General features: G+C 36.1%; 3 protein-coding genes across 3 annotated transcripts; 1 reads left to right on the forward strand and 2 right to left on the reverse strand.

Annotated features, from left to right (window-relative positions):
* The first annotated feature begins 2,426 nt into the window (after window positions 1-2,426).
* On the forward strand, window positions 2,427-3,971 carry Pcd (pterin-4a-carbinolamine dehydratase). Its single transcript, XM_053757803.1, has 3 exons — window positions 2,427-2,711; window positions 2,806-3,015; window positions 3,714-3,971. Exons 1-3 carry the CDS (start codon window positions 2,547-2,549, stop codon window positions 3,795-3,797), a joined length of 459 nt encoding a protein of 152 aa, XP_053613778.1. The 5' UTR covers window positions 2,427-2,546; the 3' UTR covers window positions 3,798-3,971.
* A 1,260-nt stretch (window positions 3,972-5,231) lies between these two features.
* LOC128677320 (uncharacterized) lies at window positions 5,232-15,943 on the reverse strand. Its single transcript, XM_053758069.2, has 21 exons — window positions 15,640-15,943; window positions 15,153-15,281; window positions 14,736-14,806; window positions 14,549-14,645; window positions 14,083-14,273; window positions 13,614-13,776; window positions 13,367-13,522; window positions 12,867-13,009; window positions 12,604-12,703; window positions 12,067-12,195; window positions 11,515-11,663; window positions 11,199-11,238; window positions 10,950-11,060; window positions 10,578-10,648; window positions 10,208-10,495; window positions 9,798-9,960; window positions 9,195-9,350; window positions 8,737-8,873; window positions 8,154-8,253; window positions 7,548-7,673; window positions 5,232-5,532 (listed from the first exon to the last, which is right to left on the reverse strand). Exons 1-21 carry the CDS (start codon window positions 15,757-15,759, stop codon window positions 5,374-5,376), a joined length of 2,799 nt encoding a protein of 932 aa, XP_053614044.1. The 5' UTR covers window positions 15,760-15,943; the 3' UTR covers window positions 5,232-5,373.
* A 411-nt stretch (window positions 15,944-16,354) lies between these two features.
* On the reverse strand, window positions 16,355-21,589 carry LOC128677148 (L-threonine ammonia-lyase-like). Its single transcript, XM_053757791.1, has 9 exons — window positions 20,973-21,589; window positions 20,288-20,401; window positions 20,104-20,174; window positions 19,247-19,534; window positions 18,711-18,873; window positions 18,216-18,371; window positions 17,728-17,864; window positions 17,079-17,304; window positions 16,355-16,587 (listed from the first exon to the last, which is right to left on the reverse strand). The coding sequence occupies exons 1-9, from the start codon at window positions 20,976-20,978 to the stop codon at window positions 16,414-16,416; spliced, it is 1,335 nt and encodes a 444-aa protein (XP_053613766.1). The 5' UTR covers window positions 20,979-21,589; the 3' UTR covers window positions 16,355-16,413.
* Window positions 21,590-21,700: the final 111 nt, after the last annotated feature.

Consider the following 21,700-nt stretch of genomic DNA (forward strand, 5'->3'; position numbering starts at 1 on the left):
AAGTTTCGCAGCCCCCGCGCCTGTCAATGTCATCAATCAAAAACTGTCAAACTTGACTGCCTAGGAAAAGTAGGGAAGCACAGAGTACTTGTATACTGTATACAAAAGGAAGGAAATGACTGCCATACACCAGCACAAGACATTTAGGTATATATTTTAACGAATAAAAGAATAAGTATTAGACAAATAATTGTATAATAATAATTATTATTGTACAATTATTTATTTTAAGAATTAGTACACAACTTAAATAATTAAATTTAAATATACACATTAAATTTACTATATACGGTATGTACAACCATATTGTAATCAAATTGTTGTTTTATGGTTAAGTAATGCGAGTAAGGGTACCTACATACCTATCTACACTAAATAGGTACGTCTATCGTTTTCGATTTTCCATAACCAAGCTATTCTTCTTTATTTAGGGGTCACTACTCCTATGTAGAAGAACCTAACCGTAACCGTAGACAAACATGAAAAAAAACCTACCTAGTAGTGTTGCTGGACTATCGATAGTTTGACTATCTATAGTTGACCTTGAAAAATAGTCGATAACGCGAATAGTCCTATCGAAAATAAAGTAATGCTGCAATCGATAATATCGAGATTAAAAAATAGGCGATATTATTGAACTTTGTCGATACTATAGAGACACAATACTTTCAATAGTATCGATACTGTCGATAGTATCACTACTGAATAGTCGATACTATCGACTATCTATCGACGCGATTCGAGTGTATCGATAGTTTTGGTTTAGTAACAATCGACGTATTTTCGATGCTATCAACTGGGAATAAGACGATACTTGGTCGGTAAAAGGGACACAAATATACACACTGTTAAATGTTCGGTTGTTTAAAACCTTATGAATTAGTGACACTATGGACAATGAATCACAACTGCTTTTTACCGAAGACAATACCGATATATGTACAAATCCGGATATGGGTTCAAATTCGGCATATATATTAAAGCCCACAGGTAAAAAACGTAAATGTTAACACGCACACTTACGCGCACACACATGCACAGACACCCACGTATAAGGCACACACACATTTTCCGTCAAGGACCTTCTATTTGTTTCAGCTGCGAATGTAAAATGATATGAAAGATGAACTATATATATAATTACTATAGGGCATATTACGCAAAGCTCAGCGCAGATGGCGCTACTTCAATATTGTTGCAGATTTACGACCAAAAAAACCTTCGCAATCGTGGTGCTACTTTAAAGGAAAAAGGAAGGATTTAGTGGATTATTGAATAGGCTTTCAGAACACAAAGTGTTAAATACAAGACGAATTTGCTAAATGATTCAAGTCCATTGTACAACACCCATTATATTATAACAACCTTTATTATAATTATTGAACACTATTGATATTACATTGCACTATTGGGATTGGGATATGTATATTATTTTCGAGCACCACTTCTTCAACATAATCAATTAACCACTTCCACCCAAAAACTATTCAAGTCAAAAATATAAACACAAAAAACCGTCTATAGGGTTAACTTTATATACGACGACACATATTTGATTTTTAACTTCACGTTTAGATCTTTGTCGCCTTTAAGTACACTTCGAAGACTTCAGTTTTAGACCATGAGAAAACTGAAGGGCGGTTAACTGGTCCTGAAAATAATAACACTATTTTAGGTTATGTTTTGCATTATTTGGTCAACTGTGGTCATAAACTGATATAAACTTGATTTTGACTGAATAACTTACCTGTAACTTACTGTCAATATTTTAATAAGTGAAACACTCTGTACACTTCACTACACGTGTGAAGTGTTCACAGCTTTTTTCGACCGTTATCTGGCTCGAAAATTGTATAACGTGAGGCGTATCCCATAGTTTTCAAAGTTTTTTATCTTATGGAAAACGATTTTCCCAATATTTCGGCACCCGAATGCTATTGCTAATTGGTGTATATTTTCACAAATGAATGCTTACATAATGAAAGGATTAATAAGGTACTTAAAATAAACGTTTTAAACGACATAGCAAATGGCGGCAAAGTTTTGTGTACCTGACATACAATGGTGTACTCTGGCGGGATAACTGTGCTGTAATACTCCCTTCCCTATTGCCTTTATGAGCAAGCAATAAAGTATCGTAATATCTTCGATTATCGATAGGGCAAAACTATCGATACTATTGATAGTATCAATACTATCGACACGGATCATATGGATAGTATCGATACTATCGATCTTAAGCAAGTATTACTTTTTTTATCTATCGATACAATCTATAGTATCGGTACTATCGATAGTATCGTCAAAGATCGATAGTTTCGATAGGACTATCGATAGTATGACTGATTTTAGAGGATACGATAGTATCACGGTCACTATACTATCGATAGACTATCACTATCACAATCACTACTACCTGGGTAGGTACAATAGAATAAACTAATTTTACATTAGTGCTGGCTTTTTAATATTAGCTTAACTCTATCCACTACGTAAGTAGGTAGGTGCCTACCTACCTACAACAAATTGAATTTACGCAAAGCAAAATGTCACTATGCAGGAGTTTGTACAAGGCCGGCAGCTTGATAGCGATACACTTTCACCCTTCGGGGTCGTCGGTCCCGCGAGCGCGACTCGCGGCCGCGATCAATGTTATTCCACATACCGGTTTCGCCACAGTGGCCACAGCCTCGACTAGTAAGAGGAAAATGGTAATTAATAATGCTTTCGTGTTTACTTCGTAAGAACTAATGTGTAAAATTTGTTGGGATAATGTAATCTAAGTAATGATTTTATTGTTTACAGGCTGATAAACTAACCCAAGAAGAGAGAGATACCTTACTTCAACCACTCCTTCAATCAGGCTGGAAAGTCCAGGCAAATCGTGATGCTATTGAGAAAGAATTCAAGTTTAAGGACTTCAATGAAGCTTTTGGCTTCATGAGCAGAGTGGCATTGCTGGCTGAGAAAATGGATCACCATCCAGAATGGTTTAATGTTTACAATAAGCTACAGGTGGGTGAAACAATTACCTATGTGGCTAAACAAAACAATGTAAGGCATAGGTACTGAATAATATATGCCTTACATAGATACATGATGTTAGTCTGATAAGAATATATCAAGTATTATCTTTTATATTGAAATTTAAATGTATTAGGTAGTATGGTAGGCCATCAGGCATCCAATATATTTTTGGATTCAGTGGCCATAAAAATTTAGATGGTAGATCTGTTAAAATATACATTATACCATAATTTTTTTTGAGCTTTTCATATCATATTTTTTTAGTATACTACTTTACTATATTTAAAAAATAGTAGGATACTATATTATATAGCAGGGTTGGCAACTCTAGCTGGTATCAGTGCCACACAGTTGTGCCCGGGTTGACCAAACTATTCTCAACCTTGACATTGGCAAAATCATAGTTTTGGTGAATTATGGAGCCAAAACACAAGAGAAGAACAAGAGTTGGGATGACAAGAGTAATTTTTGGATTTAAGAATTATTAATAATCATGATTCACTGTGATTGTGATATTCTTGATGTTGAATATAATACTTGCATCATTCTCATTAGTTCCACTGACAAATAGTTCCATCGAACAAGGGAGATTTTTTTCTCAGTATTTCCATTGACACTTCATCTTCAGACTGTCTCAAATATATAACTTGGACTGGACTGGCTCTAATTATGGAATTAACTTTCAGGTAACACTTTCATCTCATGATGTGAATGGGCTGAGTAAGCGTGATATTAGAATGGCCAAATTTATGGACACGGCGTCTAAGTAGTTCCAGGCACAAGCTGAACAAAGCATGATGACAATATTGTTTGGAACTGGTTTTATTCAAGCGATGCTACTAAATGTATATTTTGTTGTTATGTATTAGGGTTTAATATATGTATACATATTTTGTGTCTATTTGATATTTTGTTCAGATTAATACACAATGTTAAAGCCGCAAGTATGTTTTTAAACTTAGCATCCAATGTCAAGTCTTCCTTTGCCAAATGACAATGGCCAAAAAACATTCATTGTGAACTAAAGAATATTTGGCAAATTAATTGAATGGAATAGTGGTTTAGATGACATAAACTGTTAGCTTTAGGAGTGATGAGTCAACAACACCCTGTTATTCTATAAACAGGAAAATTGCCACGAAAATCCGTGTAGTAGTTTTTTAGTTTATCGCGAAAACGGACAGATGCGGCAGAATAATATGGAATGGAAAAATAAACACAGGTGTAAGGATAAGGATAATTTACAGCCTTACGTAATGAGTACTTTTCATGTTTAAATAATACTTGATATGAGTGATTTATATGTGTTACTCTTTCACGCAAAATCTTTTGGGCGGATTGTTATGGGTAGAATATAACCTGAAATATCACATAGGCTTATATATTTTTTATCCCGAAATTCCCACGGGAGCGAAGCCCCAAGGCCTAGCTGGTAATATTACGAAGAGAAAAAAAAAAGTATTTTTACTCGAAAAACTAGATTATCTACTGGGTCGATTTTTGATGATAGACGAAACCTTCAGGTGTAACATACCTAGGCTAGGTACTTTTTTATTATGGTTTTATCCGGGCGAAGCTGTGATTGCACGCTAGTGTCAAATATTGAAAAATGTACTTTAGCATAAAGTACCTACCTATGCTTTAACGTTTTTGTGAATAATTAGATGTTGCCCGGGGCTTCGCTCCCGTGGGAATTTGGAAATAAAATATAGCCTATAGCAATCTTGGATAATGAACCTTTCTAATGGTGAAACAATTTTTTAAATCGGTTCGGTAGTTTCGGAGATTAAACGCCTAAAACATACAATCTCACAAACACTTACCTCTTTATAAAAATAGGTATATGAATAATAACAGGGTATCTAGAACCTTACAATAATGTTTCTGGAGTGCTATTTTTTTATTTTGAGATATATTTACAAAATCACATCATCTTTAATGATGGCTCAAATATACGAAATTTACAGTTACCATGTCTATTCCACTAGTCCATCCAATAGAGTTGGAAAAATCATTCGACTCATAACGCTAACTTGTAAAAGTAACTTTGCACACGGTGGCAAAGGCGGCCATTAGTCCTTTAAAAACCGCAAGTGAAGAATCTTCTGGCATTGAATAACACATTTACAAAACATAGTTAGGTACACCATGTAGGTACGTACACATCTAAAATAGGTAGGTAGGTACATATCATAAAACACATATCTTTTCGACATCGCTTTATAATTTTAAGTTTTCATTCTTTAGGGCTAGGGAGGACATTTCAATTTTTTCTTAATTCAGCCAGAATAGGTTAAAACATACATAAAACATAGGCCTGAGAGTGAAGGAAATTTTTTGAACATTTTAAATAATATTTCTTATTTTTCGAACGTAACACGGGCAAGTCCTTTTGTCGTTGAAGGGTTCTGTTTCAAAAGTAGCGGCGCCGGGATAAGCTCGTTCTATGACTCTCTTCAGTTCCAACGAGTGTTCCAGGCCTTTGGTTTCACATACGAGTTTAACCTGAAATAAATTGATGCGAGATCGGGGGTTTTAATAACTACTTATATTGGTTGGAAAATTTCGATTATTCCGAACCTGACCCGAAATCCTGACCACACCGGGTCAGGATTTCGTGGTTTAAGTTAGGAATATGAAAAAATAATTAAGTTTTTATTTCGAACGTAACCCTAGTCCTAACCTGACCCGACGTGTCGTTCCTATCATAACCCGAATTGCGAAGTAGGTAGGTTTCCCTCTCCCCTTTCTAATAAAAAGAACTTATGTGTCAAATCAGAGTTTAATATTTAAAACACCTAATTAAAATATCACAAAATAAATATATTTCATAAACAAACATGAACCTTAAAAATTGTAAAATAAAACTGTCGAATGTAAAACTACTTTAACTTTTGAAAATATTTTTTTCTTATTACCGCAACTTTATTTATTCTGTTGTCACTTGTGTGTGATGCGCTGTTGTCATATAAAAACTGTGCAATTTAAATTTATATAAACGGTTGGTTAACCAATTGACATCCTTTAATGTGCATTGTTGGTTACATATTTCCGTCTATGATGCGCGATGATAAATAACTAGTACTTGGTTTTATTTTGCAGACTATGTCTAATGTAACAGGATGTTCGTATAATATTTGTGATTTAAATTTTATAAATCGAAATGGTGGTACTTTATTGTTACGAGCTGGTTACCAGTACACAAAGAAAAGAATAAACAAAGAAACAGTTGTATGGAGATGCGTTAACTATCACAAAAATATTAAATGCAGTTAACTGTATCCAATCTTTTTTTTGACAGACCCGATAGTATCAGAGTTAATGATAAAATAATAATGTCAAATTTATTTTACAGCAAAACAACGATAATCAAAGAGACAATACATAAATGCTATGAAAATATGCAAGCAGCTATGAATGCTATGCAATTAATTTTTCCTGAAGTCCAGATTAAGGGCTGTCAGATCCATATGGCAAAGGCTGTGAAGAAACGAGCTAAAGAATTAAAATTAGATAAAAGTAAGCTACAATACCGAACAGTAGCTTTGTGCACTGCTTTACCTCTTTTGCCCCGAAATTTAATTATTGAAGGTTGGAATTACATTTTGGATATTATGAACTCTGATGAAAAATTAAACTCATTCTCTGCTTATATGTTTAAGCAGTGGTTAAAAGATGAGAAGTTTATTGACGTCTGGTGTGTTAGCGAGGAAAGACACAGGACCACAAATTATCTTGAAGGGTGGCATAATCGGATTAATAAAAAAATCCGAGGAAACTGCAATTTAATGACAGTTTTAATTGCTCTCAAATGTGATTCTGATTTAAACATTGTGAAAAAAAAATAAATGAAAAAAGGAGCGAAAATTCAATTAACCGAGATTTATGGATTTTGTACGTTGTTGGTCAAGTCAAAAATGGAACGATTACTGTAGGTCACTCCTTAGAAATGTAATTTTATATTCGACAAAAAAATCTTTACTCGTGAAATAATTTTATTATTATTGTTTATTAATAATGTTGATTCTGTAATATTTTAATTACTAAATTATTAATGAGGGAAAAGAAATACCGCAGAAATGGTAAGGTGAGGGACAGTTTAGAAATATAAAATTTACATTCGACACTATTTTTTTTATATTTTGTAAATGTATCATTAATGATGTGACAAAAATTTTTATAAGTATAAGATTATTCAATAATTATGTTGATTCTGTGATATTTTAATTAGTTGTTTCATATATTAAACTCTGATTTGACATATAAGTTCTTTTTATTAGAAAGGGGAGAGGGAAACCTACCTACTTCGCAATTCGGGTTATGATAGGAACGACACGTCGGGTCAGGTTAGGACTAGGGTTACGTTCGAAATAAAAACTAATTATTTTTTCATATTCCAAACCTAACCCACGACCGGGTCAGGATTTCGGGTCAGGTTCAGAATAATCGGAAAATGTGGGACCAAGAAAGTGGTGGGTAAATAAGATTCTATAACATTCGTTGTTTACTTGAAAACTTACTTCAATAGTGTATGTTTCGTCGTCAACCCACGAGTTGTCTCGGAATTGGCGCACCACGCTGTAGCCGCCCGCGGCAATGAGCTTCAGAAGTTGAGCGTTGGAAAATGGCGTGTTCTTAATGCTCACCTGATGAAAATATACCATTCACAGTGTGTGTATCACAATGTATGTATGTATGTACACTTTGAGCACACTCTCGGTTGTATTGATAACTGTGTCGCCCGGGGTTTGAAACGAAACATTTTGTTGATACGACAGCAATTTTGAGAACACTAGACGCTCGGACATCGATTCCCTTTGGAGTCTTATATTGTCTAATAATAGTCCCTTGACAGTTAATATGCAGGTGAAAACAACCTTCTACGAAACGTAACTAATATTAGAGTGATCATGCTAGAGTGGAAACGGCACACTGCAAGCAAACATATAATTAAACCAGCTTAGAGTTTTAGGTTTCCACTGCTACAGTAACACTCCGTGGTTCAGAAGCAATATTCAGAAGTTATAACATGATCTGATCATACTGCCTGAATGTTCTCGGGAAGCTTAAGCAGTAAATACGTATCTACTTATTTAGTTATTATTGTATTATACTAGTCCACTAACAGTGAACTTCACCAGTCTGTAATCAGCCGCCAGTCCGCGGTCGATGCAGCGGTTCAAAGTAAGAGAATCCACATTCCCACCGCTGAGAATGCTCACCACACTGAAAAAATTACAAAGAATTTACGCATTTAGAACGTGGGTAATTAGCCAGCAAAACGCTAATATTGATTGTCTATCGCTTATATAGTAAGTGTATCGCATTCTCACATTCAGAGTGTGAAGTTATTTTTCTTGAGGTAGGTATGTCGTAACTGAAACTCAATTTACGCATAAATGTTATCTCCATTTAGAGTCACTTTCATCCGATGTCAAATTAGAACTAGAACCAATTCGTGATAACATTTGTTATAGTTGTATGGATTTGAAGATTACCGCAGATCCGAGCCCGGGTTCCTCAAAGTTAATAAAATTTTACATTGTGTTCTTAAGAAGCACCTACCTAAAGCCTACCAAAGTAAGTTCGACTTGTGCTATGGGATACTAACTCAACGATACTATATTGTTAATACACATATAGATAAACATCAAGACCCGGGCTAATCAGACCAGGGATCGAACCCGGGACCTCGTAGTTTCCACGTACTGTTTAGTCTTTAGTTCGGGAACAATATTTCCTAGGATCGCAGCCAGAGGACATGCCCCCGCCCCTTCTACTATGAGCTTCTCCTTTTCGATCAAGTGCAGCATCGCCCGAGCTATCCAATCTTCTTTAACGAGCAACTAGAACATCATTTAAAAAAAATGTAAGCTGTCAATAGTGGTCACAGTGTTTTAAGTCTCTACAATCCCTTATCACCCAGGTTAATACATTTTTTGTATAAAGACAATCAACTTGTCTTACTGTTTTGAGTTGAAGTTAATTAATGTTGAAGAGTTTTCATGTCTTTATTGTTTGAATCATCTGAGCACTAAATTATGAATTAGACCCTGGTAAACATCAATATTCACTTAGTTGTTTCAATAGATAAAACAGTTATTGTTTGCAATGAAGTTGCGATGTTAACTAAAGATGCTTTTTATAATGGTGGACCAACCGCATACCATTTTATCCACCAATGGAATTGCATTGTGTAGGGAGTTGGCACCGGTGGAATGAACAGCTATGGCGTCAGCCATTGTTTGCTGCGTGTTCACAACCACAGACGATTGGACCTTCAGCGATTCGAACAATGGGGCCATTGCTTCCGTTTGGACTCCCTGAAACAGTTGACTCGTCTCTCTATCTTGTCTGACTGGGAGCACTTTTAGTTACTTAAAAAATATACCTTAATATTTTTTAAGATTTGGCTGTGCCTGGTACCAGTGCTGTCCTTCAATCATCGATAAATATTAAACTAGGCTTTTATTTTAGGCTTTATTATTGATAAGCTGCGCCCCGTGGCTTCGCTCCCGTGGGATTTTCGGGATAAAAAGTATGTCTCAGTAGGTAAGTATGTGTTACTCCATGTTATTTTCTACCCGTGTACCAAATTTCATTACATAATTCGGCCCAGTAGGTAATGCGTAAGAGGTAACAAACTTACTTTCGCATTTATAATATTAGTTGGGATTGGGATAAATGTCAAATGTTTTCTTTAAAAGTCAGTGGTCTAACAAATAGGTACACCTATCTTAAGTCTATAAATTGTTATTAGAAAAAGTTACATAAATCAGACAATGTGGCTTCAAAAACTTGATGACGGTCGCGACAGCCGCCACTAGGCCTCCTTGTCCGACTGGTATAATCACCGCGTCCACGTAAGGCACCTGCTCCAAAATTTCCAATCCGATGGTGCCATAGCCCGCCAAGATGTGAGGATGGTCTCGACTGAAATGCAGAGACTTGCTACTAAAATATACGACTCTAATGTTTTTATCAATTCTTCTGGTCTTATCCCATTGTTTGGAGATAACTATTACTGCTATCGAGAATCATCAGTCTAATTTTCGTAAAAATATTAGGTTTCAGACTTACTTCTTCTCTTCTCCCTAAGATATTCATATATTTATTGAAGAATGATATAATATATGATAGATATAATGTTCTATTCGAAGAAATGAAAATTAAAGTCTACCTGTTAATATAAGTCAGTCCTTTATCTCTTGCTATGGCCCGGGCATATCTCTGCGAGTCCATGAGAGTGGCTCCTTGCAGGATCACTTTGGCTCCTAGAGCGTGGCATCGCTGTTGCTTCATGATGGCAACGTACGGCGGCATTACCACGTACAGAGGCACGTTCATCTTAGACGCATAATAAGAAAAGCTGATCGCTTCATTCCCCAAAGACGCTATGACCACCCCAATCTTTTTTTTGTCCGCTGGAAGGAGCAGTAAGGCATTCAACATTCCTCTTTCTTTAAAGCTGAAAAAATTTAAAATGAAAGTACAACAACATTATTTCAGTATGCAATACTGTACGCATGTTATACTGATACTATTATTACCTGCCAGTCTTTTGCAATAATTCTTCTTTGTAATACAAATGTATGACAAATTGTTCTTGCCAATGTGATGCCTGAAAAATAAAGGATTTTGATGAAATTCGCATGGGTCTCCCATTTATTCAAATTAATTACTTCTATGAATACTACTAGTACTTTTATTTATTTAATCCAACTTAACTTACCTACTATTACAGAAAGCATTATCTAATATGACATGCATTTTACTTATGTATAGGTATAAGGTTAAATGGTCTGTGTGTATATCATAGATTATTTAAGGACTTTATTTGCATGAGAACATATCCATACCCCTGATAAATGGGATATGGCACCGACAGTTGGTATTTAATGAAGATGTTTTTTATTACTGACCACACACGGGGTGTAGTTTACGTGTTCCCTTATCCTATCAGCGGCGCTCGTTACATCCTCCATTTTGATGAGCCTAGGACGATCAGGATCGCAGAACTCGTCGTAATCTTCCTGTATCGTAACGGGAATAAAAAATATGTTATCCTAATCAAAATAAATATAAATAAATCTTACAAGATAAATAAATAGGCAAGTAATAAATTTAAATAGATACCTAGGTGTTTTTTATATCTAAATGATATTACTTACGTTTTTTCGAGACATTTTGGAATTTGTAGGCTTGAAAGCACTTTAATGATTAGTTTCACACAACTGACTTCATCGTTTGGATATGGCTCTATAGTTAGGTTATATTTATACAATGTCGAATTTAATTGTTGAAAATTTATTGGATGGCGTTATTTATTGTTACAATGTCTGTATGAATGATGTTTGTCAGGCAAAGTTTCCACGGTTACTTCTTTGTTTAGATTTACTTGTTTTTAAATGAACCATGAACAAAGTTTTACTGTCATAAAACCTTATTTCTTCTAGTTATTTTTCTTCGTTTTCTGAACTTTAGAATAGTACTTTTGTATAGCAAGGACATGCTGGGTATGCGTTGTAGAGAAACTGCTCATCCAGGAATTCACACATGTTGGGAAATAATTTTTCCATAATTCGTCTAAGCGAAGCAGCTTGTGTGGCGTCACGAGCCTCGCAAACTAATGTGAGCTAAAAATAGAATAAATAGGGTTTTAGTTATACCACGTTAATACATTATATCTCGACGGACCACTTGTTTTATTCTTTTTCGATATTTTGTCCTCAAGACTTCTTTAATTCTTTTTCTTGTGTTTAGGCTCCATTGTTCACCAAAACGATGAGTTCGCCAATGTCTAGGTTATCAATAGCACGGTATAGTATGAAGGAATTAAAAATAATATATATATATATATATATAGATAGAGGCACAATAGGAAGATGATTGTGATTGTCAAAGAAACTATGTGAAAGAACTTCAGCTGAGTGCCAAGGTATTTTTAATAGTAGAAGTTAGTTGTGGGTAACCGCCATGAAACACAGGTGTGTGAAGTTTATTAATTTCATTGCTCGGAGAGATAGAAATTGTACATACGATATCATAGAAATCACAGTCATCCGACCAAGAGTGTTCAAGGCTGGATTCACGAATATGGCAACCGACACTTGCTATCACGTTAAAGATTTTCGATTTCTCTCGTATTCGGGGAGCCTTTAAAGTTACCTGAAAGATATGTATTCTTTGTTACTAAACATTATTAGCTTCATGATTCTAGGTTGAAAGACCTGTACTAGATCTCCATTCCTTTTTCAAATAACAAAATAGCTAAAGTCGGCAACATCTTTTCGTCGGAACAGCGCTGCGGTTGATTTATAGCTTATAGTTAAAGTTTGATTTTTCATAGCTAAACCGTAAATCCAAACATTTTGAACTTGGTACTCGAAACGTTAGCCTAACCTAACAAACAAACGGCTTGGTAGAGGTACAACTGTTATAACATATAGGTTCATATAGTGCCCATGAGCATTGGACTAAATGCCTAATTCCCGAATTCCATCTCTTACTTCACCAAGTAGGCAGTTTTTAATATTTTAGCGGAATTATAAAATAACGACATAGCTTGATGCTTACAACGATTTTTATCAAGCGTCCATCTACTGCCTTTGCCCGGTCTACCACGCGCGGTAGGACACCGAGATCCAGATTGCCTCCAGTGATAACGCATACCACACTGCAATCAATAATGTTATTACCAGTTTAATTATTTTTGTAAGAAACTAGGTAATATCATAAAGGCGCTGTCTAATAATTCAGTCTAACATAAGCAGAAATATTATCTAAAAATTTACTACTTTACTCTTTCTCAAGAATTAATGTTGTAAAGGATACAATACTTCTTTTCCGCCAATTCGGGCGTAGTTTTCGGCAGCGTCATCAAACCGCTCAGGCCCGTAACGCCGGCGCCCTCGACCACCATCATCTCGTGCTCCAACAGATGTGTGACGGCCTTCGCGATACAGTCGTCATCTACCAAGATCTAATAAACCACATGTTTTTTACTATTTGTACTTTTAGTATTGATATTCATAGTATTTTCATTTTCTTCAATGATATAATACAAAGTAGCTTTTCGCTGTGTGTCTGTCACTATGTAGGTTACTATGCTTAGATCTTTAAAACGCAACGGATTTTGATGCGGGTTTTTTAAAATAGATGTGAGTGTGATTCCAGAACAAAGTTTAGGTCTATAATTTATTATAGGTTTTCTAAAGATGGGTAAATGGGAATCGTTAGATTTAGAAAATATGGCAGTACATATGCGTCATGGTAAAGAGTAAATTACAAAATTGATTCCGATGTAATTTAGATAATGTTAATTCCATTAATGTTTTACCACTTTATCCACTAACGACTGTGCAGTATAAAAAGCATTATATCCAGCGATAGGGACTTCTAAGGATTTTGCTAATCCGCGTGTTACAGCAGTTGCGTAAGGGATTTCATTTTCCAATGCCTTAAAAAAGCAGCAGCTTTTATCTGGTTCCACGCCCTGAAAGATATAGAGACATCAATTTTGTTGAATATTATTGCATACATAATATAAATGAGGTATGAGAAAACAGTTATACAGAGTAACTTACATATACTAGGATTTGAGGCTTTTTCTTCTTGACAGCTGTGGCTATTCCTGCAAGTAGACCTCCACCTCCCACGGGGACTATGATGGCGTCAGTTTCTGGTTGTTGTTTCAATATTTCTAGACCGATTGTGCCTGCGCCAGCAATACTGTTTGGGTGATCGTAGCTGGGGGGGAAAGAAAAAATATATTCTGTCATTTAATTAGTGAAAGTTTCAATCCTGTATAGTCAGCCGCGTCTAAGTTAGCCTGCGCGGACCTCTATGCCGTGGTAATATTTGAATTTTTTATTGGTTGATGTGATGTCGATTGTACACATACACGAGCAAACAGAATAGTACATATCCAACGCAGAGAACAAATTTTCTTTGATCCAACAGGATTGCGGTAGCGTAGAATGTGACTCAAGGCTTTTGGGGCTTGTAATAAATATGAAGATAAATTAGGTAGTGTTTTAATTAAATATAACTTACCTATTCAAGTAAACGGATCCACTTTCAGAAATTATATAAAATGCGTGTCGTTTAGCTTCCGCTAAATTTCTCCCGTACAAAATGACGACTGCCTCATATTCGTGACATTTATCCACCACACTGAAACTTGTTTCGACTGGCATTACCACTGTCACTGGGATTTTAAGTCTGTTTCCATGATATGCTAATGCCTGTGTCAGATAAAATAATCGAATAACATAAAAACCATAATGACCTGTCGATATATCGACTTGTTGCTTGATGCTGACTGTCTTTCGTAATATTACAAATTAACATTACAACACCTGGTAATTTCGGGATTTGGGTTAGACCATGTGATATTCAAAACGAACCTAGATGATGCAATTAAGTTTTCGGAGCAAAAAAAGGCTTTTTCAAGTGTGGCTGTATAAAATCAGAATTGGGTCCCGGTTAAAAACAAAAATGCAAAGAATACAAAAATTACCATAGCCCAGTTTCCCATGGACGCAGTAATGACTCCATATTGTTTTTGCTCTTCAGTCAAATTCAACAAACAATAAAGAGCCCCACGTTCTAGGAAACTGAAAGATGAAAAATATTGGTGTTTTATTAGGTATATTTCACATGATATTATATCGATCAGATTTACATATCAAGAGGAGAAAAAATACCTGCCGGTCTTATGGGTGGTCTCGAGTTTGTAACTCAGTTCCATGTGGAATTCAGCACAGCGCCGCGACTTCTGTAACGATCATTATTAAAGCTAAATAAAATAGCTTGATGTGACCAAAAATGATATAATTGAAAAAAAGCTTTGGTCGGCACGAAAACAAGTGTGCTGCCGCTTAACCACTGTGTAAGCTATGTACGTACAACGTACATTCGGGGCTAGAGAGTAAAACTGACTTATCACATGTGGTAGTAAGTTAGTTAGGTTAGGTTTAATTGACCCCGACTGTACACGTGTCTGATGGACCATATATTGGCGTTATACATATACGTTCCATCAAAACATTTTATAAGTCTCTAAACCAAGTTTAGCCATCAATATAAGTAATTAATTGTGTACGATAACTGCGATCACGAACCAGGAGCTGTGTAGTAGGTATATCATTCTTGATGGCTGCGGCCGCTGCGACTACGTCTTCGTAATAAATATTTTTTGGATTTTTTTCATCTGAATAGCTATCGTATTCTGGATTGTAAACTTCTGGTTTCTGTAATAAAATGTGTAACGCTTCATATTACAAGAACACAAGTAACTTTATGATTTAAAAACAAACATTCAGATGTGCTGGAAAATATTGTTTCTAATTAGTAAAGACAATTGTAAAGTACCTAATTTAGTTATGTAGTAATACCTAAGTGCTAATAAAAAAAATTTTTTTTTTATTATAGTGGATGCCACGACCTGAGCTAGATATAGTGCTATGTATATTGTGCATCAAAAGTAATAGCATAAATATATACATGTATTTTTAAAGATAGGTAGGCCTTACATACTAACACTAAGGTAATGCTATCCAAATTCTATCATGAATAATAAATAAGAGACTATTATGATAGTGATCGTACCGGGCACCAAGAATTAACTTTAGCAACATAACGCTTCGTGAGCACAGCTGGGGATTCCCCTAAAGGCGTCTTGTTGACTGGATCTTCGGTAGGAACGGCGACTTCCTTTGGCTTCATCATGATTAATGCTTATCTTGTCTTCTATTGCACGTTGTGGCAGGATATTGGACGGGTTTGATTTCGTTATGCCATATTTATGTGTATGTCATTTTTAGGCAGATAGTTAACTGGTTTGTTGTTTTGTCCTGTTGATTTAGGTTTGTATTTGTAGAAGTTGGAGACTTTTGAAACTTATGACTATTTCAGTTGATCCATGTCAGTGTCACTCAAGCAGAAAATTGAAAGCAGTAGACAAGAATTTTTGTTACAAGTTAGTGCAAAAATATTTTCTTTTATCTTTAATATAACGTTATATCTTCTACGAATATAGTATATGTATACTTAAATTTAATAATTTTGTAGTAAAAAGAAAATAGTTATTACCCGAATAAGGCAAGTAGCGGATTTACCCTACTCAAATTAAATGATTGACAAATTCAGTCTCATTCAAAACAACAAACTTAATTTTTACGAGTTCGTTGATGTCTTTTCTATAGTTACTATTGAAATAAAGGATTCCAACATTTCTTACGAGTAGGTATATCTAAAAGCCACTATCACAAAATCCAATATTTTTTTGTTATTAGAACGTAAAATAAAAATAATATTATGACAGTAAATTAACAATTTATTAAGAGACATGAGCACTTCGAGATGTTACAGTTGGCAACCGTTTTATTTTTGCATGCAGACAGGATTGGGGGCGAGGCACGGGCCGCGGCGCGCGCTCGCGTTCTTGTCCGCGTTGTCGCGCATGTCTTGGAAGAAATACTCTTTGTAATGCTTCTTTATCAGTTCTATCAACTCTTTGGCGTGGTCCCATCCTCTGGTCTCGACTATCACTTTCATCTGTGAAAGAACTCATCATGAAAAAAGTAAACGCTGCATGGTGGCAGACAGAGTAAATTTTACTGGCAGTTGTCAGATTTTCGATCTCACATGACCTTTTTCTCTCAGCTCTCTCGTCTCCACGTATTTTGCATTTGCCAGTTGCAAAGCCCATCGTAAGCGTAATAATAATTGAAGATTCGGCTGACTTTCAACCGGGCGCCTGCCTGTCATCAACCTTCCTTGGGTATTCTATTGTTGTGTCTAAGGCTATGTGTCTCTTAAATGATTCGTACGACATCCATGGGAGTATATGGTATGTCTTGGGCGGAACCAACCACGAGCTACGATGTCAACATTTCCTCGTATCACTATATTTTAATGACTGCAGTCGCTTAATTGTGTAGTAATTTATCGCAAGCGAGTAATTTTTGTCGACTTTGAAGACTGTGTTTGGTGATAATGACAGACTGAACCAACTTGAAGCTTCTATCACAGACAACGTCAATTACCTCGACACTGAAGACGTCTCCCTTGACCCAGGCGCGCTCGGGCACGCAGTCGCGCATCATGACGCCGATGCCGGCGAGGTGCGTGCACAGATCCGCCATGCCGCCCGGCTTGTCGCTCACAGTCACCTTGAACTTCACCAGCCGGCCCTCTGCCGCCATGCCGCGCTCCAGCGCTCGCGCCAATATTGTCGTTTCTATGTTACCCCCAGAAAGGATACACACCACTCTGGAATTTAAAAAAACAATATCCATTGCATAGAAACAAGACACATTGTCAACATCGCTCTTATCGGTGGATGTCTTTTAATTTGTTTCACTACCTGATATGACAAGAAGATGACCTTTCTCTGTCTTATGAGACAGAGCCGCCAGAGGTCAAACATAAATTACATTCTCAGCTGCAATTAGAGTTGAAAGTTTCTATGAAAAAAATTACAAGAAACTGTGCCACGCGTGGTGGCAAATAGCAAATTTTCTGTTCAAACTAGCTGTTGGTTTTCCTGGGTCCCTTCTTTCTGTTTGTAAGGGAAGGTCCCTTCAATATATGATGCTCTATCCCTATGTACGATATTTTATTCTTATTCAAAATCGAAATGTCATCAGAACTCATCATGCATGTTCACTATATCTGAGTGCAAATATATCTTACTTTTTGCCTTTAAGATTGGGAAACAGCCCAGCCATAATAGCTGCTATAGTAACTGCCCCCGCGCCTTCCACCACCAACCTCTCTTCTTCAACAATGTGCATTATAGCCCGCGCTACCCAGTCCTCTTTCACCACGACCTAGAAATAAAAAAAAATCGCTTTATTCTGAAATAATCTGATTTTGAGAGAAACTGAATATGTACGTATTTAGACAAAAATGACGGAGTCAGACGTTTATCATATAGCATCTATAGATAGATAGCGCGCGAGTTGAATACAGTCAGGGTCTAAGGTATCTGTATATCTAATTCCATTTGCCAAGATCAATAAAAATAAAAAAAATACCCGGGGGATTGGGAATTGAAATTCCATTATATTCAAATGTTTCAAACATTTTTTTGCGTGGGCAAGAGTTATACACACGTGCACTATGGCGTGCACACATAAAAACAATTCTACTAGCTAATTAAAAGGAAAATAAAAAAATACCATTTTATCTACTAAGCCTTTGACGCTGTGGAAAGTGTTGACGCCGACCATATTAATAGCCAAACTGTCAGCAATAGTAGAGTCGATGTTTATTCGAACTCGTTCGTTCTTTCTGAGCGATTCCACCATGCTGCACGTTCTATCTGTCTCGACGCCCTAAAAATTAAACAATTTAAAATAAAATATTGCGTATTTTACCCGACCGAATCTACTGTTTACGTTTTATTGAATAAGTGAGTACTGAGAGTTAGTATCGTATCAAAAAATAAGCTATCCCGATGTCCTATATGAAATTAAAAATTCGACTTCTTTTTCAATTTCCTTATATTCCTAAGGTTTTAAGTTACAGCTTTATCCATCAGTTTTGTCAGGTGACACGTCCATCAGATGTCACTAGATCGCTCAGTAGTTTTCCTTCCCCTCACCGTGTGTATATTCAATGAGTCGGTATCGCGTTTTTTTTACCGCTATTGTGGTATTACGATAAATCCATACGTATATTTCGGTGTCAGGCTTGAGATGCTTGGCGGAGATGGCGACGCCGCAGAGCAGACTGCCGCCGCCGCACGGCACGATGATGGCGTCCACATTAGGCACCTGCTCGATGATCTCGATGCCGGCAGTGCCCTGCCCTTCTATCACGTTCGGGTGGTCGTAGCTGTGGGATATAGTTGTAGACACGTAAGCATTAAACTATAAATACAGGTGAAAGATGTGTCAGACTATAATCAATTCGCAGGTCGTTCATGGATGTGAGAGATTAGCGAAGAAAATGGCTGATCTGATGATTGTAAAGTGTTTGACGTTTAATTTTAGTGGTTAAATGGAATCACATACTCAAATTGCCCTTGGTTTATACCAAGGATTAGCATTGGTTTAGAACAAGGGGTAGCATTGGTAAACCAAGGGCAATTTGAGTAAGTGATTCCATTTAACCCAACAAACCTTCACACAGAAATTTCTTAAATAAAAAAGGTTTGTTAGGGTTCATTCATGAAATCACAAGTTAATAAAATTAAATAAAAAATTACCCATTAATAAACGTCATCCGTTTATCCTTCTTGATAGTCATGGCGTGTAGATTAGCATCAGCGTAATTGCTACCATGGAGGATGACCTTGGCGCCGAGCTTCTCGCAGCGCGTCATCTTGCTGAGCGGCGTGTGGGTGGGTGCGACCACACAGCATGGGATGCTGAGCTGTGAAGCATGGTAGCTCATGGCGATGCCGTGATTGCCCGTCGTGGCTGTCACCACGCCGTATCGCTTCTGGTCATCAGACAGCATGGACAGGGCGTTGCGCACGCCGCGCTCTTTGAAGCTGTAAAATTCCATCGATTCCATGTGTTTTTCTGTTCATTATTAGTTCAAAAATACATTTTTCCTGAATCGCTTGAGTTACTACTTTATCCTTGTACTAACTTGTAATTATCTAGATAATTACCGCAACAGACAGTGGGTCTAATAATTGACTCTTGGGGTACGCCAAAATATGTATCTAGATGCTTTCATTTAATCTATTCAAATGTTTGTTTTTTAATTATTATGTAATATTTAATGATTGAATCATAAAAGTGTTCACTAGCTTTGTAATTAATTAAAAACTATGGATGTTTGTGTCTTTCTAACTCAAAACATATGATATCAATATCATTTATTTGCATTCGTACTGGTAGATTGATGTCTGCACTATGAGATACCTTTTAACCCGAATTTTCACATAAAGCTTTCTAGGGAAAACAATTGTAGGATCATTTGCTCTGTACCTACATTCGTTTGACTTGGTCGTGGAAACAAGAATACATTTTGTTTATAGTACGATTATTGACTCCTGTACATATATCATTGGATTTGCTTATCGTTGTATCAATACTATTGAATCAAGCTTACCATCCCGTAAAATGCATGAATTCTTGTTTAAGATACACCTCCATTCCCAGCGACTCCGACATGTTTGCTTTCTGAAATAAAATAAAATATTATATTTTTCATTTGTTAACTGGTTTAATAAATACGACATAATAATAAGGGCAAAGGGGAGCCGTGCATGAGTAATAATATGATTGTCACATACCGTACAAGGTGTGCGGACGACCGCCCCCACAATGCGACGTGACGCCGACAAGATGTCATCGTACTTTATTTTCTTCGGGTTGGTTGGATCGCAATATTCGTCAAAATCTATTTCCTGTATATTTAAAAAATATATAACAAAATGACGATAGTATGTATCTACGATATCTTTCTTCATTTAGGTACAATACTTCGACCATTGGTAACTCAAGTTTTATTTCAAATTCAAAAATGTCATTTTTTATACAAACTTTTATTATTGTCAGAAATATATTTTTACATCCTAAACATATTTACAAATAATAAACAAATACATTAGGACAAATCACAAAATTTCAGTTCGATCGATTGAAAACAACATAAAAGCTAAAAAGTGTTTATCTAATATATACAGTTCGACGCAACTTTTTCGTCTTTCAAAACAACCAAGATTACCTACTTCCCATATGCGTAAAGGTATCACTCGTAATTGGATGAGTATTTCTCTCTCATCCTCATGTGTCCGGGCCTGGTTAAAATCATACAAAACAATCTTACAATTTTGACATTTCGGCTGTGATTTTACGACCAGCCGCCTGAAGCCATCCCTTTTTGGGAATGTTATTGTTCCCTATCAGCTACCATTGCAACGGGAATCAACTCATGATTCGTGACTAAATTCTCCTTGAGTTGAGTGTGTTACTTACCTCCATTATTGTCTTTTTATATTTTTTTTATTAAACTGAGAATTTCATGATGTGCTCATTTCTTGCTTACACCAGTTTTGGCTGTTTTTATATATCACTCATTTTCAATAGGTACCTAGTACATTTTATTCAGGAAATTTTGAAGGCGAAACAAAGAATGTGCAACAAGAAGTACGAAATATTGACACTAATTGACATATTGTTTACTTTATTTCTGTTTCTAAAGAGTATTAATTATCATATCAAGCAAGTTAAGAACTATTTTCTAGGCATATAATTTAGATTAATAATTGAAGTTTCTAGTTATACCAAGGATTTTGAAGGACCCGCGCAGGTATACATAATGCTAAACCAACGGTAGCATTCTCGATTATGTTCTGTATCAGCTGATCTCCTTATCTTTACAGAAGTACCTACATATTATGCACAGATATAAGAACATTATATACAAATGTTCTTATATCTGTGTATGAAACGAAGTCTTCTGCCGCGACTATGGAATTAGTAGGTACTCCGTACAACGCGACTGTCTGCCTGTGCCAAAAAGCTCTCTAAAGCTCGATTATTCTCATTAATATTTTTCTCGTTGTTGAGATTCGTAACCATCTATGGTGATCGATTAGTCATCCTTTTTTCTTGAACGACACTTTGTGGTTGAGAAAGTTTCAGATACCAGAGAAAGTCATGGAATTAGTAGGTACTCCGACTTATATCCATGGAGAAAGTAA

This window comes from Plodia interpunctella, chromosome 17 (genome assembly GCF_027563975.2).
Source record: "Plodia interpunctella isolate USDA-ARS_2022_Savannah chromosome 17, ilPloInte3.2, whole genome shotgun sequence".
NCBI classification, from domain to species: Eukaryota; Metazoa; Arthropoda; class Insecta; order Lepidoptera; family Pyralidae; genus Plodia; species Plodia interpunctella.

Coding starts and splice junctions, on each gene's coding strand:
- Pcd (XM_053757803.1), top strand. CDS start 2,547: ATGTCACTATGCAGGAGTTTGTACAAGGCCGGCAGCTTGATAGCGATA. Junction 2,712..2,805: donor CGACTAGTAAGAGGAAAATG/GTAATTAATAAT, acceptor TATTGTTTACAG/GCTGATAAACTAACCCAAGA. Junction 3,016..3,713: donor ATGTTTACAATAAGCTACAG/GTGGGTGAAACA, acceptor ATTAACTTTCAG/GTAACACTTTCATCTCATGA.
- LOC128677148 (XM_053757791.1), bottom strand. Junction 20,175..20,287: donor TCGTCCGCACACCTTGTACG/GTATGTGACAAT, acceptor ATTTTATTTCAG/AAAGCAAACATGTCGGAGTC. Junction 18,372..18,710: donor AGCCTGACACCGAAATATAC/GTATGGATTTAT, acceptor TTTAATTTTTAG/GGCGTCGAGACAGATAGAAC.
- LOC128677320 (XM_053758069.2), bottom strand. CDS start 15,759: ATGATGAAGCCAAAGGAAGTCGCCGTTCCTACCGAAGATCCAGTCAAC. Junction 14,807..15,152: donor TACCTACTACACAGCTCCTG/GTTCGTGATCGC, acceptor TGATCGTTACAG/AAGTCGCGGCGCTGTGCTGA. Junction 7,674..8,153: donor ACAGACTGGTGAAGTTCACT/GTTAGTGGACTA, acceptor TATTTTCATCAG/GTGAGCATTAAGAACACGCC.